Source organism: Nematolebias whitei, chromosome 3 (genome assembly GCF_014905685.2).
Source record: "Nematolebias whitei isolate Nwh7 chromosome 3, NemWhi1, whole genome shotgun sequence".
Lineage (NCBI taxonomy): Eukaryota > Metazoa > Chordata > Actinopteri > Cyprinodontiformes > Rivulidae > Nematolebias > Nematolebias whitei.
In genome coordinates, this window is record NC_056500.1 from 21313782 (window position 1) to 21326841 (window position 13060).

At 41.3% G+C, this 13060-nt stretch overlaps 1 protein-coding gene across 1 annotated transcript in view; it reads left to right on the forward strand.

Moving 5' to 3' along the window:
- The window catches only part of abl2 (c-abl oncogene 2, non-receptor tyrosine kinase), a 23049-nt gene extending 10849 nt beyond the window's left edge, over positions 1 to 12200 (forward strand). Inside the window, exons 2-11 of the mRNA XM_037698091.1 lie at positions 3651 to 3779; positions 5727 to 6022; positions 6108 to 6380; positions 6615 to 6699; positions 6775 to 6952; positions 7041 to 7225; positions 7319 to 7471; positions 7595 to 7684; positions 7893 to 8075; positions 10198 to 12200. Of these exons, the coding sequence (XP_037554019.1) occupies positions 3651 to 3779; positions 5727 to 6022; positions 6108 to 6380; positions 6615 to 6699; positions 6775 to 6952; positions 7041 to 7225; positions 7319 to 7471; positions 7595 to 7684; positions 7893 to 8075; positions 10198 to 12005 (3380 nt within the window). The 3' untranslated portion in view covers positions 12006 to 12200. The remainder of the gene's footprint in view (positions 1 to 3650; positions 3780 to 5726; positions 6023 to 6107; positions 6381 to 6614; positions 6700 to 6774; positions 6953 to 7040; positions 7226 to 7318; positions 7472 to 7594; positions 7685 to 7892; positions 8076 to 10197) is intronic.
- The last annotated feature ends 860 nt before the right edge of the window (positions 12201 to 13060 follow it).

Consider the following 13060-nt stretch of genomic DNA (forward strand, 5'->3'; position numbering starts at 1 on the left):
CCCTTTACTGATTTTTTTTTTTTTTTTTTGGCTATTACTTTGAGTACTTTAGACTTCACAGACCATTGGATGTCTGTTCTCCACGTGTTTTGGAAGTCTGATCACACTCAGGCCACATCAAAGCTAGATGGAAGTTTTCAACTCGAGGCTGAGAGTCATGCCTGACTTTCAATCAACTTATTTCAATTTTTCCTCGGCATGTTTCACTTTGGCCTTTTTACTTTTTCAGGAAGTTTTTGGTGTCTGTTTTGTGAAACTTTAAGATCAAGAAAGCTGTGGTATTTTGCTGCATATTGGAAGCAGTAACTAACTAGACCAAAGCAGAAGATGTACTGGGAGTTGTGGTTAAGCCAAGTCACAGCCAGTGCTGCGTTGCAGTGTATGCTGCTTCAGAACAAAGGTGGGCAAATCTTTTTATTTTGTAGATGATGTGACACATTTGGAACAATGGAGGAGACGTAAATACACTGTTGGAATACAAAATCATATATTACCTTCCGTATTTTTCGGCCTATAAGTCACAGTTTTTGCCTAATTTGCATGCCTTGCAACTTATACGCCAAAGCAATGTATTTATGGATTTTTTTTCACATATTCATAAACCAATTTTTGGCTGAGATGTGACCGTTTTCATTCATTCTGACTGATAATATTGAACACTACCATTTTCAGCTGCTAGATAGCAATCGAGTAGTATGGCATGCCGTTGTGTCATGTAATGGGTAAACGTGGCTATTAATAACACAATCAGCTTGTCTGCCACCTTTGTCCAGTTTGTCTGGAGCAACCGTCAAATCGGCTTCATTTTGCTTCACCGCCCCGGAGAAATGCAGCTAATTTGACTATTGAAGTGCATTTATTAAGTAAAAGTTGAACTGAGACACACGTTTGCTTTACTGTCAAGCAAACAAATAATTGTTTAGGTGCTTACCTTGTTAAATTATGAAGAAATGCACAGTATTCCTCTTGATTTCCTCCCTCAGAGCGTGCGCTCCCGGAGCACCGAGGCTTCAGATACTTTTGAAAATGCAGCTGATTTGACCATTAAAATGCATTTATTAAGGAAAAGTTAAACTGAGACATACCTTTGCTATAATGTTGAGCAAGCAAATAATTGTTTTTAGGTGGTTATCTTGTTAAATTTTGAAGAAATGCAGAGGCTCGTCCCTCTGCGCGTTCCCGCAGCCCAAATCGGCTTTTGAAATTCAACTGATTTGACCGTCAAAGTACATTTATTATTAAATTAAAACTAAACTGAGACACACATTTACTATAATTTGGAGCAAACAAATAATTGTTTTTAAGTGTTAATCTTGTTAAATTATTGTCAAAGTCCTGTGCACGCTCCTGGGGCGCCATTTAGCAGCCGATCGATTTTTGGCACACCGGCCCACATTTCCGGGTTGTCAGCGGTGACGGGTAACAAACGCAACGTGTCAGCGGTGATGCATAATATATGCGTCGTTACGTATATGGCGAAGTTACATATTTATGTATTTTTCAACTTTATTTGACATATTTGGACTGATGTGACTTATAGGGCGGAGCGACGTGTATTGCGGAAAATACGGTAATTGTCTAGTTCATACCTTGGAAAATGTGGCTTTTACACTTGGAGACAAAACATTTAAATATGTTTAACTATAAACCATCTTCTTCAAGAAAAGAGCAATTCATTCAACCTTTATTTATACAGGTTAGTCCCATTGAGCCTCGGGACTCATTTACGAGAGAGACCTGATTTTAAGAGAGTGATGACAACGGTAGACAATCAGACAGTAGACAAAAAGAAAGCATACAAATTGAGAAGAACAAATGACAGAAAATGGTATTTAAAAAAAAAAACAAGCGGCTAGGTTGTAAAGCGATGTAGAAAACTAAAAACAGGAACATGTCTGCATTGGTTTTTGCCATGAACTTAGCATATGTTTGAAGCCACTTAGAGAGGTCAAGGTCGAGAGCTTCAGATCTTTTTGCAAGATATTCCAGGAAACAGGAGCGGAGTAGGAGAAGGCCTTTTTGCCTAGTTCAGTTTGCACTGAGGGAACACTGCATGTAATAATGTCCTGGGAACGCACGCTGTAGCTGCACTCACACAGACATGTAGGAGGAGCTGGGTGAAGACAGCAGACCAAGAAGTGATTTAAAGATGAAAATGTACCAGTGAGAGAGTCTGTGTGAAGTTAATGATGTCCAGTTGACCAGTGAATACAGGGTGCAGTGGTGGAATGCAATGGCATGACTTATTTTACTGTAGATTTCACTAAACTAATGAAGAATGAAGAACGTCACAAGATTTACTACACCAACAGACATTTGACAATTTATGTTCTCAACTCTTGATAAACGTATGTATTAATTTGCTTTTGTCAATTGTTTTGTCTTTTCAACCAAAATTAGTTGTAAAAAATTTAGTTAATGTTGCAAAATCACTTAATTGTGTTAAAGGTTAAAATAATGTGACAACATTTTGAAGGTTCTGAACACAGTGAAGCTGATCCTGCAGGAGGAACTTGTGGCTAATCTGCTGGGTTTAAAACGTTGATCTGATCATCATAATATTCATAGTATAAGATGTAGTTAACCAAAAGAAAACTGTAATTTATGTTCTAGTCATAGTTTGGTCTTTCTGCTGCTTTTTAAAAAAATTTTTTTATATAAACACACAAAGAAAGTACAGTCTTCAGAACATCCAGATACATTTGTAAACACTAAATGTGTTTTAGAAGTTGGCTTGTGGCTTTGAATTACTTTCACATGTGTATTTTGAACTGAACATTTTGTCTCATTTTGCAATAGGTAGGTATAAAAACAAAATGGACATTTCTTTTTCCAAAGTGGATAGATTTTAGTATCTTCTGCTGAGAACAATCCAAATCTTCTCTTAGTTGTTAGACGTCTTTCTGCTGATTTGTATGCTACATTAAAGCATTTTTGTGGGCCTGCAGTTGCTTGTACCATAGTGCTGCTTCTCCAGCCCTAACTCATTCCATTACAATCCTGTTCTAGTCATTCAGCAGCTGTCCAGACATGCAGCAACTTTGGCAGCTGCTTCTGAATGTACGTCTTGGCTACGCATGTAGTAACTAATCATTGTGTTTCAGTGGGTGTGTGTCTTGTAACACCCTGTGTAAATTTCTTCCATCCCATTTGCTTGTTGCTCCTCCTTTTTTTTGTTGGTTACAGACACGTAAAATAAACCCTCACACTTTAGATATTAACCTGGCACAGGCTGGACACGGCAGTCTTGTGTGTGTAGCTGGTGATAACAGGATCATTCAGAGAGCAGATAGGGTGAAGTGATGCTTTTGAGGTGCCTGAAGGCAAGCAGCAGCTTTGAAGATGAGTGGGCATCCTGGAGCGGCCTTCAGCTCCGCACAGGGTTCAGGCAGGAGACTCGGCCTCGACAGACAGGTAGACAGGTAGATTGTGGGGTTAGGTGATTTTTTTTTTTTCAAGATTATATTGATACTTTGATGCTAGGTTGCTTTGTACTTATAGCATTTGCTTGGATAAATTTATTTTTCCCCATTTCTTTATTGTAAACTTAGTTTGCATTTACAGTCCCAGCTCCAGTGATGGGGTGTGGGTCTCTTGTTCACTTTTGACCTGTCATTTTCTGACTCTTTATTTCTCCTTTCTCCCAGAAGCTCTGACAGAGGCAGTGCGCTGGAGCTCGAAGGAGAACCTGCTGGGGGCAGCTGAGAGCGACCCCAACCTCTTTGTTGCACTTTATGACTTTGTCGCTAGTGGAGACAACACACTCAGCATCACCAAAGGTAAAAAAAAATATTAAAAAAGGTGTGTGTGTGTGTGTATGGGGGGGCGGGGGGGGTGTTAGTTTGTTTGGTCACAAGTTCTTTGTATGGTTTTTTTTTTTTTCTTTCTGCTAGCTGGCTTTTTTTCTCACTATGATTTTATGTCATAACCTGAAACTTAAGTCTTTTTTGTTCTACTGCATTTTTTCCATGTATTATGTATAATTATTGCTTAGCAACATAATTGAACTCCTTTGTGTTTCATTTGCCTTTCGACCCCACCCTCAAAAGAGACGTTAATTGAAATGGAACAGAAGGAAGAGTCATCGGTAACACATTTCAGGTGGAAGTGGTGATTGGCACATCGGCATCTATAAAAATGCTGCTATTGAGTTGAATCATAGTTAATCCAGAGGAATGTGTCTGTAACATTTTCCTATTTACGTAAGCAGGTAACAAATCCAATAAACCACTTAATTATTTTACATCATATATGAGGTACATTTCATAGTTAATTATTAGCTAGAGGCAAAAATGGATGCTAACTAACTACAACAGGAAAAACGTGTCCTTGTCAGTGTTCTGTCACCTCATGTACACACTCCTTCCTCTGTTCAGACTTCTTTCCTCACATTAAGCCGCAGTTGAAAGAAGTTCTCGTCAGAGACTTGTGTCTCTAGCTGATGTAAAGTGGTCAATGTGGCATTCTGGCATTCTTTAAAATCAACATTTTAAGACTTCCATGGCAGCTGTCAGAGATGGAAATGATGCTTAAATTCTAAGTCATGCAGTAAATCTGCGATTTCATCACACATGTGAGCACGCATGTGCTTTCAGGCGTCTCTGCACATTTCTTGTCCGCCCCACTGTTCCCTCCGTCACGTGGAAAGAAACACGCTGCCTCGGATGCCGAATCCATACAAAATTAGTTCAACTGTAATAACAGGTGGATAAGGAGGAGGACGGCGGTGGGGTGCACGTCTGCAGCTTGCCGTGGTCTCGTCTTTATGACAGGCCAGACTAAGCTAAACCTTATCAGATCTCTCTTTCATGCATGGTGTGAAGACATAAGACAGTCAGTGTTTCCAGTTCCTCTGAAGTTGGAGACAAAGAGTGGATTGGTGGGTTTGGAAGCTGGATCTGGATAAACATCTGTTTATCTTTTGATTGTTTCAAGAGCTAAATTTGCAGTTGGAGTTGTTTGTCTAACCTGGCTGCTATAGCAGTTTTTTTTTATTTTTATGGAGTGGGTTTTTTTGTTTTTTGGAATGCACTGCTCATTGTCATTCCCAACAGCTTCATTATGAACTTCTCACAGTTTAAGGAATTTTGCAACTAGCATCAACCAAAGGCCCTTAAAATTCAACTTAAGCACCGTGTGACAAATCACAAATCTCTCTCTTTTTCTCTCTCATTTATTTTGTTTTCATCTCATCCTGCATCCAGCTGGCAGGACTGATTCCTGCTCCATTCAGTGTTTTGGCAAACTGATAACTCCTTTCAGCTCATCACCCGTCTCTACTTTTTTATGCAACCCGCACTTACATCAGAGATGAACAACAGAATGTCTCTACATGCCTGGCCTTGCCTAGCCCTTTACAGAAAACATGCTCTTCAACTACCTCTCATTGTTGTACGTTCCATGACACCACCTGTTTTTATGGGACTTGTTTTTCAGAGTTATGGGCAATCGTTGATAAAAATGTATTATTGGTGAGAAAATTGAAGCAATTATTAAATGATGTAAAACTAACATTTTCTGTTTAGACTCATGAATAACATTTTATTTTTCTAAATAACTGTCTATATTACATGTGATGGTTATTAAAACACTACATTTTTTAAATTTATTTGTATTATTATTTTATTTACAAAGGGCTTCTGGCAGTAGACGCTTGTTTAATCAAAGCTACGATTGTGTCTTTGCACTGGGAGCTTGCAGACCATTATTCTACCTTGTGTTTCCAGGTGAGAAGTTGCGTGTGCTGGGCTACAACCAGAATGGAGAGTGGAGTGAAGTACGGTCTAAAAACGGTCAGGGTTGGGTCCCCTCCAACTACATCACACCAGTAAACAGTCTGGAGAAGCACAGCTGGTACCATGGGCCTGTGTCCCGCAGTGCTGCAGAGTACCTGCTGTCCTCCCTCATCAATGGTAGTTTTCTGGTCAGGGAAAGTGAAAGCAGCCCCGGACAGCTGTCCATATCTTTGCGCTATGAGGGCAGAGTATACCACTACAGGATCAACACAGCCACTGATGGAAAGGTAGATTTTGGCTGACTGAAGTGCTCATTTTTTATGCTGTTTGTTATCCAGCTATATAACCTGTTTTTTTTTTTTTTTTCCTCAGGTTTATGTGACATCTGAAAGCCGATTTGCCACCCTTGCTGAGCTGGTCCACCACCACTCCACCGTACCTGATGGCCTGGTCACCACGCTGCACTACCCTGCTCCCAAATGTAACAAGCCCACCGTGTACGGTGTTTCGCCCATCCACGATAAATGGGAGATGGAACGCACAGATATCACAATGAAGCACAAGCTAGGAGGAGGCCAGTATGGGGAGGTGTATGTCGGCGTGTGGAAGAAATACAACCTGACGGTGGCTGTCAAAACGCTCAAGGTTGGAACTTCCTTTTCTTCACAACTATACTGAGTTTTTTAGAGTATATTTTAGCTAAAGTGGAAGTTTAGATTTCCTGGGTAAAAAAAAAAAAAAAAAAGACATAAATGTTTGTATAGCACAACCTGCAGGTAGTAGTAGGTATTACATGTTTCCTCTAATGCTATTTTATACTTGTTAAATTAATCCGAATGATGATGATTTTCCTTTTTGTTTTTATTTTTGTGATGTCAGGAGGACACCATGGAAGTTGAAGAGTTTCTGAAAGAGGCTGCTGTTATGAAAGAGATTAAACATCCAAACCTCGTTCAGCTTCTTGGTCAGTATTAATTAACAGAAGTGTGTGTACTCTGTTGATTTTCCATTTGTTTTCACCACATTTTCACTCCCACAGGTGTGTGCACATTGGAGCCTCCTTTCTACATTGTGACAGAGTACATGCCTCATGGCAACCTGCTGGATTATCTGAGAGATTGTGAAAAGGCAGAGGTGAATGCAGTGGCGCTGCTCTACATGGCCACGCAGATCTCTTCTGCCATGGAGTACCTGGAGAAGAAGAATTTCATACATAGGTAAGTTTGTGTGTGTGCAGATGTGTGTGTGTATATAAATACTTTCCCTTAATTTTCTTGCCCTTGTTTTACCACACTGTTTCTTCAGGGATCTTGCTGCGAGGAATTGTCTGGTTGGAGAAAACCATGTTGTTAAAGTAGCAGACTTTGGTCTGAGTAGGCTGATGACCGGTGACACTTATACTGCTCACGCTGGAGCCAAGTTCCCCATCAAATGGACTGCACCAGAGAGCCTTGCGTACAACACCTTTTCCATCAAATCAGATGTCTGGGGTCAGTAAAACATCTCCCAAGTATTCCGGTCTAATCCATGTAGTCTTATTTAATATTTAAAGTGTTCATACTGTGTCATTGTTTTTCCTATAGCTTTTGGGGTTCTGCTCTGGGAAATTGCCACCTATGGGATGTCTCCATACCCAGGCATTGATTTGTCTCAGGTCTACGATCTTCTGGAGAAAGGCTATCGCATGGAGCAGCCAGAGGGATGCCCACCCAAGGTTTATGAACTCATGAGGGCATGTGAGTTCCATCTATTTCACATAAAATTTACAAAATTGTGCTTTCAACCAAATCTGATACAATTACTAGAATTTTCACCTTTCTTTCTCATACTAAAATACATGTTTTGTGTCTTTCTACTAGGCTGGCAGTGGAGCCCTTTAGATCGGCCTTCATTTGCAGATACACACCAAGCCTTTGAAACAATGTTTCATGATTCCAGCATTTCTGAAGGTAGCTTTTTGTTAGTTGCTAGTCTCAAACTTTCACTACACTTTAACATCAGAATTGATTAGTTTGAAGTCAAACGAAACCTAAAATAATACAAAATGCATGAGAGGAGAACATCTGATGTAAATATAAAGTGGTCAATAAAAATACTGTAAATTATATTTGATCTGCATACTGGCTTCCTGTCAACAAACTATTTTCTTCTTTGCAGAGGTTGCAGAGGAGCTCTGTAAAACAGCCTCTTCTGGTCACTGTGGATCAATGCACTCTTTCAGTCACGACACGCCCCTGTTGCCTTCCAAATCCCGCCCACTCCCCAAGCACACAGAAAACAAGGAAAACATAGAGGGTGGACTGGACGGGCACTCCGACCCCGGTGCACACAGTCACTCAGGTACTGCCAGGCACTTCACTATTGACCGGTCAGGTACACCGCTTTATGATTCTGCAGGTACGCCAGAAGACGACAACAAGCAGAACGAACTACAGCGCCGCCAGGCTCGCCGTCTGAAAAGAAGGGCCGTCATCTTCCTCAGCAAGTGACGACCTGAATCTGGGGTTTCTTTTAAAAAGCAGCTCCTGTTAGAACAGCTAATTGGCCAACCTGTCCAATAATATTCCAACACATAAAATTATTACTAAAATGGAAATTGTATTTGGAGCAATAATGAAACAACCCAACTAATGTCCATTTGATCCATCATTACTAGAAGGTAGCAGAAAATTAAAATCATACCATAAGAAGTAAACATGAACATGTATTTGACAAGATAAAAATATATATATATATCAACAATAAAAATAAAATGCAGAAATGCTTATGTGTGTTTCCATCCTTGCCATCATTATTCTGTTCTGATGGATAATGAATGAACAAATGAGCATCTTAAATTACAGCTGACTAAAAGCAATGTAAAAGTTGTTTTCATGTCCAAGTTAACAAAAAATTTTGTTAGTGTGGTTTTGCTGATTTCCTTGTTTTATAAATAATTTGTACATTGTATTGGTAAAAAAAGGTTTATTTAATATCTGCAAGTTATTGTGTTTTAATATTTCCTTTATTTATTTTTGATAACGTTCCTTAATTTAAGTCGGTGTCGTGTGTGTGTAGTTTTTCTTTTTTTATTTTATTTTGTATTTTATGTAACTAGCAGCTGTTTTGAATATTGTTCACAAATAAAGAGCTTTGTCCTGAATTTCTAAATATCTATAATGCAAGTGGCACAATGAAATAAACATTTACAGCAGAAAAATAAGGGCCAAGAATGCCAACATTTTTCATCTCCGACTGAAGACATTAAGATTGTACTTCAAACATACCGATTCTCATATGTAAAGGAAAATAAGGAATTTATTTAAATGCACATGGTTATGATAAACCAAGACAAAACAATGTAACAGGATTTTGTCTGCTGCTATACAGATGTATTTTTGTTCACTTAAAATAACTAATAAATTTGGTTTTGTAGTTTTTTTCACATTTTTTCTGCTTAGTAAAATTGTGCCCTGCTTTATGTTCCTGTAAGTATGGAAGAGGATTAGCGCCACAGTGCAAAAAAAAATTTGTCCTTTATTCTGAAGGGGAAAAGTCAGAAGTCTGAGATTAAAGTCAAAATTCCAAGAAAAAAAGTCAGAATTAGTTAGATGGATTCTGACTTTAATCTTAAAATTCTGACACTTTTTCTCAAATTCTAACTTTAATTTCAGAATTCTGAGGGGTTTTTTTTTTACCCTTTATTTATACAGGTAGTCTCATTGAGTCACGAGAACTCATTTTCAAGAGAGACCTGTTTTTGGGAGCAAATGGTGGGGATTAAGGGCCTTCCTCGTGGGTCCAGGGTGGGGCAAATTAGGGTACAGGTGTGGGCGTTTCACCTTTTCCACCCACATTTTGATGTTGACTGTACCAAGGGTTGACCCTGCGACTTTCCGATCACAGGCCTCTCTAACCTCTGCACCACCACTCCCCCACTTTAATCTTAGAATTCTGACTTTTTTTTTTTTTTTTTTTTCAGAATTATGGCTTTAATCTCAGAATTAAGGAAAAAAATGAGTGCACCTTGGCCTAATCTTCCGTATGCAGGTCAACAGTATTGTAACTGTAAAAAAAAAAAAAAAAGTGTTTAAACCAGAATTTCTTGCATGTCTCGGATAAGATGTCTGGCATAGTTTGGGTTGTGTAATCCCTTGATTCCTAAATTGTGTTAACTTCTCATCTCCTATAAAAGCAGCCTATAAATTATTCAGTTTATCTATTCACATTACTGGCATTGGCTCAAAATTTCTGTTCAGTCTTTGAGAATATTTTTCTTTGAGTCTCAAAGGAGGATTGTACAGTTTTTACAATAGTTGATCCTCTTACATTAACGTTCCACTTTCTGAGTGATGTACTGATGTGAGTATATTAGGTTACAAATAATTTGTGCCAACACTCCATTTCCTGTTCCAATGAAAAAGATAGGAAGCACTCCTGCTGATGTGAGTTTTGTAATCATCAGTTTTCTCTGTCTCTTCAGGCTGGGTTTCAACATTTTTGGGGGGTGATGGCCGATCAGGCAGCTCTCCAGCTCTGCCCCGAAAACAGCAGTCGAGGGACAAATCTCCCAGCAGTCTTTTAGAGGATGCACAAAATATTGGCACATTTACGCGAGATCGCAAGACCGGCTTCTTCAGCTCTTTCATGAGGAAGAAATCGTCGTCATCCTCTTCTTCATCTTCCCAGCTCCAACAAAACCTTCCGACACCACCAAAGAGGAGCATCTCCTTCCGGGAGATGGAGACACAGCCTCACAAGAAATATGAACCCACAGCTGATTTCAGTGCTCCTCCTCCTCTTCCCCAGTCAGACAGTTTAGGGGGGTTTTCTCCCTCTCCTTCTCACTCCCACGGGGAACCCACTCAGGCCCAGTCTCGCTGCTGTGGTGCCGCTTTTGGACAAAAACCTTCGAGTGGAGTTCTTGGTTCTCAAATGACAAGCGGCAGCAGTTGGAGTGGACTGGCTGGGTTCTTCACTCCTAGACTCATCAAAAAAACTCTGGGGCTACGTACCGGAAAGACGGCCTCCTCAGAGGAGGGTGGTGGTGTAGTTGGAGGACCAAAACCTTTTCCCAGGTCCAATTCTACCTCCTCTATGTCATCTGGGTTACCGGACTTGGAGCGCATGGCTCTGACTTTACCTAGAAACCACAGTGCTAAACCCCCTCTGGAAAGAACTTCTTCCACAACTTCTCAGCCAGAGAACGGGACAGCACGGCCATCAGAATCTCTGAGAAGGATGGATGAGGGTACTGCACAGATCAGGGAAAGGCCAAAAACTAAGCTGCTACCCCGGAGTACTGTTGTAGGGGTGAGGGCCCCGGGGGTTGGAGGGGAGGTGGGAGAATCAGACGGCTTGTCTCGGGTCAGAGAGGAGAGTGGAGGGCTGGACAGGCAACAGAGCTGGTCGTCTCCTTCAAAGAACTCGAGTCTGTCGTCAGCCGCAGCAGGCGTACCAACTCATAACCACAAAGTTCCAGTCCTGATCTCCCCCACGCTGAAGCATAGCCCAGCTGATGTGCACTTAGTCGGACTGGACTCTCAGGGGAACCGCTTCAAACTGCTGTCCGAGCAGCTGGGAGAGCGGGACAGGCCACGGCTCGTCAAACCCAAGTGTGCCCCTCCACCTCCTCCCACCGTGCGCGGTCTGCAACAGTCCTACAGCGGTGACGGGGAGGAGCTGGTCAGCGCGTCGCCTGCAGAAATCAACGGAGACGCATTAAAAGGTCACAGGTCGGGGCGAATGTCAGGAGGAGCAACAACAGGTAGACCATCAGTGCCACCACCACAAGTGCCTCCTGCATCTTCCTCCTTGTTTTCCTCCTCCTCCCCTGCCAGCACCAACACAACTCCCACCAAAATGTCCAATGGAGCCACCCTCACTGCTTCCACACACACAGCACCATCTGCTGGTTCCAAAGTGGCACTGCGGCGAACCCGGCAGCAGATGGAGAGGGTGTCCCTCGAGCGGGTTAGCCGCGAGGCCTTGCTCGAGTGCGCTGAGAGCCTGACCAGCGTGCTTTACGCCACCTCTGAAAGCCCCTCGAGCAGCCAGGTGCTGGACGCTGGCCACCAGCTGCTAGACTACTGCTCAGGTTACGTGGACTGCATTCCTCAGACGAGGAACAAATTTGCCTTTCGAGAGGCGGTGGGCAAGTTGGAGCTAAGCCTGCAGGAAGTGAGGGCCTCGTCTTCTGGAGGTGGAGGGCTGGGTGGAGTCGGATCCAACACTGTGCTGGAAAACCTACACAACTGTATTAAAGAGATTAGTGATGTGGTACAGAGGTAGTCACTGATGACACCGTCACCTCTACCCAGCAAATCACTTCCAGTTTATGTTTCTGGTTCTGTCAACAATTCTATGGGGGACAAAGGGAGATAAATCTCGAAAAGTACCTCAGAAATCACTACAAAATGTAATATTTTTGTTTACAAAAACTTTTCATACAATGCCAGTGTGGACACTAACTTTGCTCTGAACTGTACATAGTGAGAAATGTTACACCAAGCTAAATGTGGTTCACGTCACAACATGCAATGTTTTACTACAGGTTTTCATTTGGCCATGAAATCTTTAACTGAATGTCTGTGTATTTAACCGAGGAAGCAGGTTACACTCACTTTGTTTATTTGTCTGTCCCATGCTGAGGAAAAAATGGTGGTGGCTGGAACAAACAGGGGAAAAAAAGTGTCTCATCAGCTGGATGGATTGTGTTTCTCAGTGGAGCACTGTGCTCCTTTTCTGGGGAAATCTGAGTAACGCCATTTTTTAAAAGCCATTGTAAAGTAAATGATTGGACTCAGCTTGGGATTCATTATGATCAGGGTCTCAAATCAAAATATTTTAAGTTTACAGATTTTTGTTCTTAATTATTTTCATTTTACAATCAAATTGCGAATCTCCTAATTGTTTAAGTCAAACTGACTGTGACGTTTCCAAACATCCACTTAAAGATTTTATCCTTAAGCTCACACAGTTGTACCCAACAAACTAACGATCTAGGAAGGTATTTATTTATTCCTGAAACAAATGACAGTGCAGGCGACTTCTGTGTCACTGCTTGTCTTTTAACCGAACTGACTAATGTTCGTATGGTGAAAATATCCACGCTTCATCCCCACTAAATTGATTATTTCAGTCGTTGGATTAGTGAATGATAAAGGAGCGAGGCTTGTGAATGTGAGCAGATCAGCAGTTTAAGTGTCCTTCACAGTTTGAACAGTGTTGGATTGATTCCCTGTAGCCTTGTCATGGCCCCGGTGCCTCAGATTTAACGCTGCGAGCAAAGATTCCCACTAATCTCACAGGACCATCTAACTGCAGTGTCATCAGCACACTCGTGG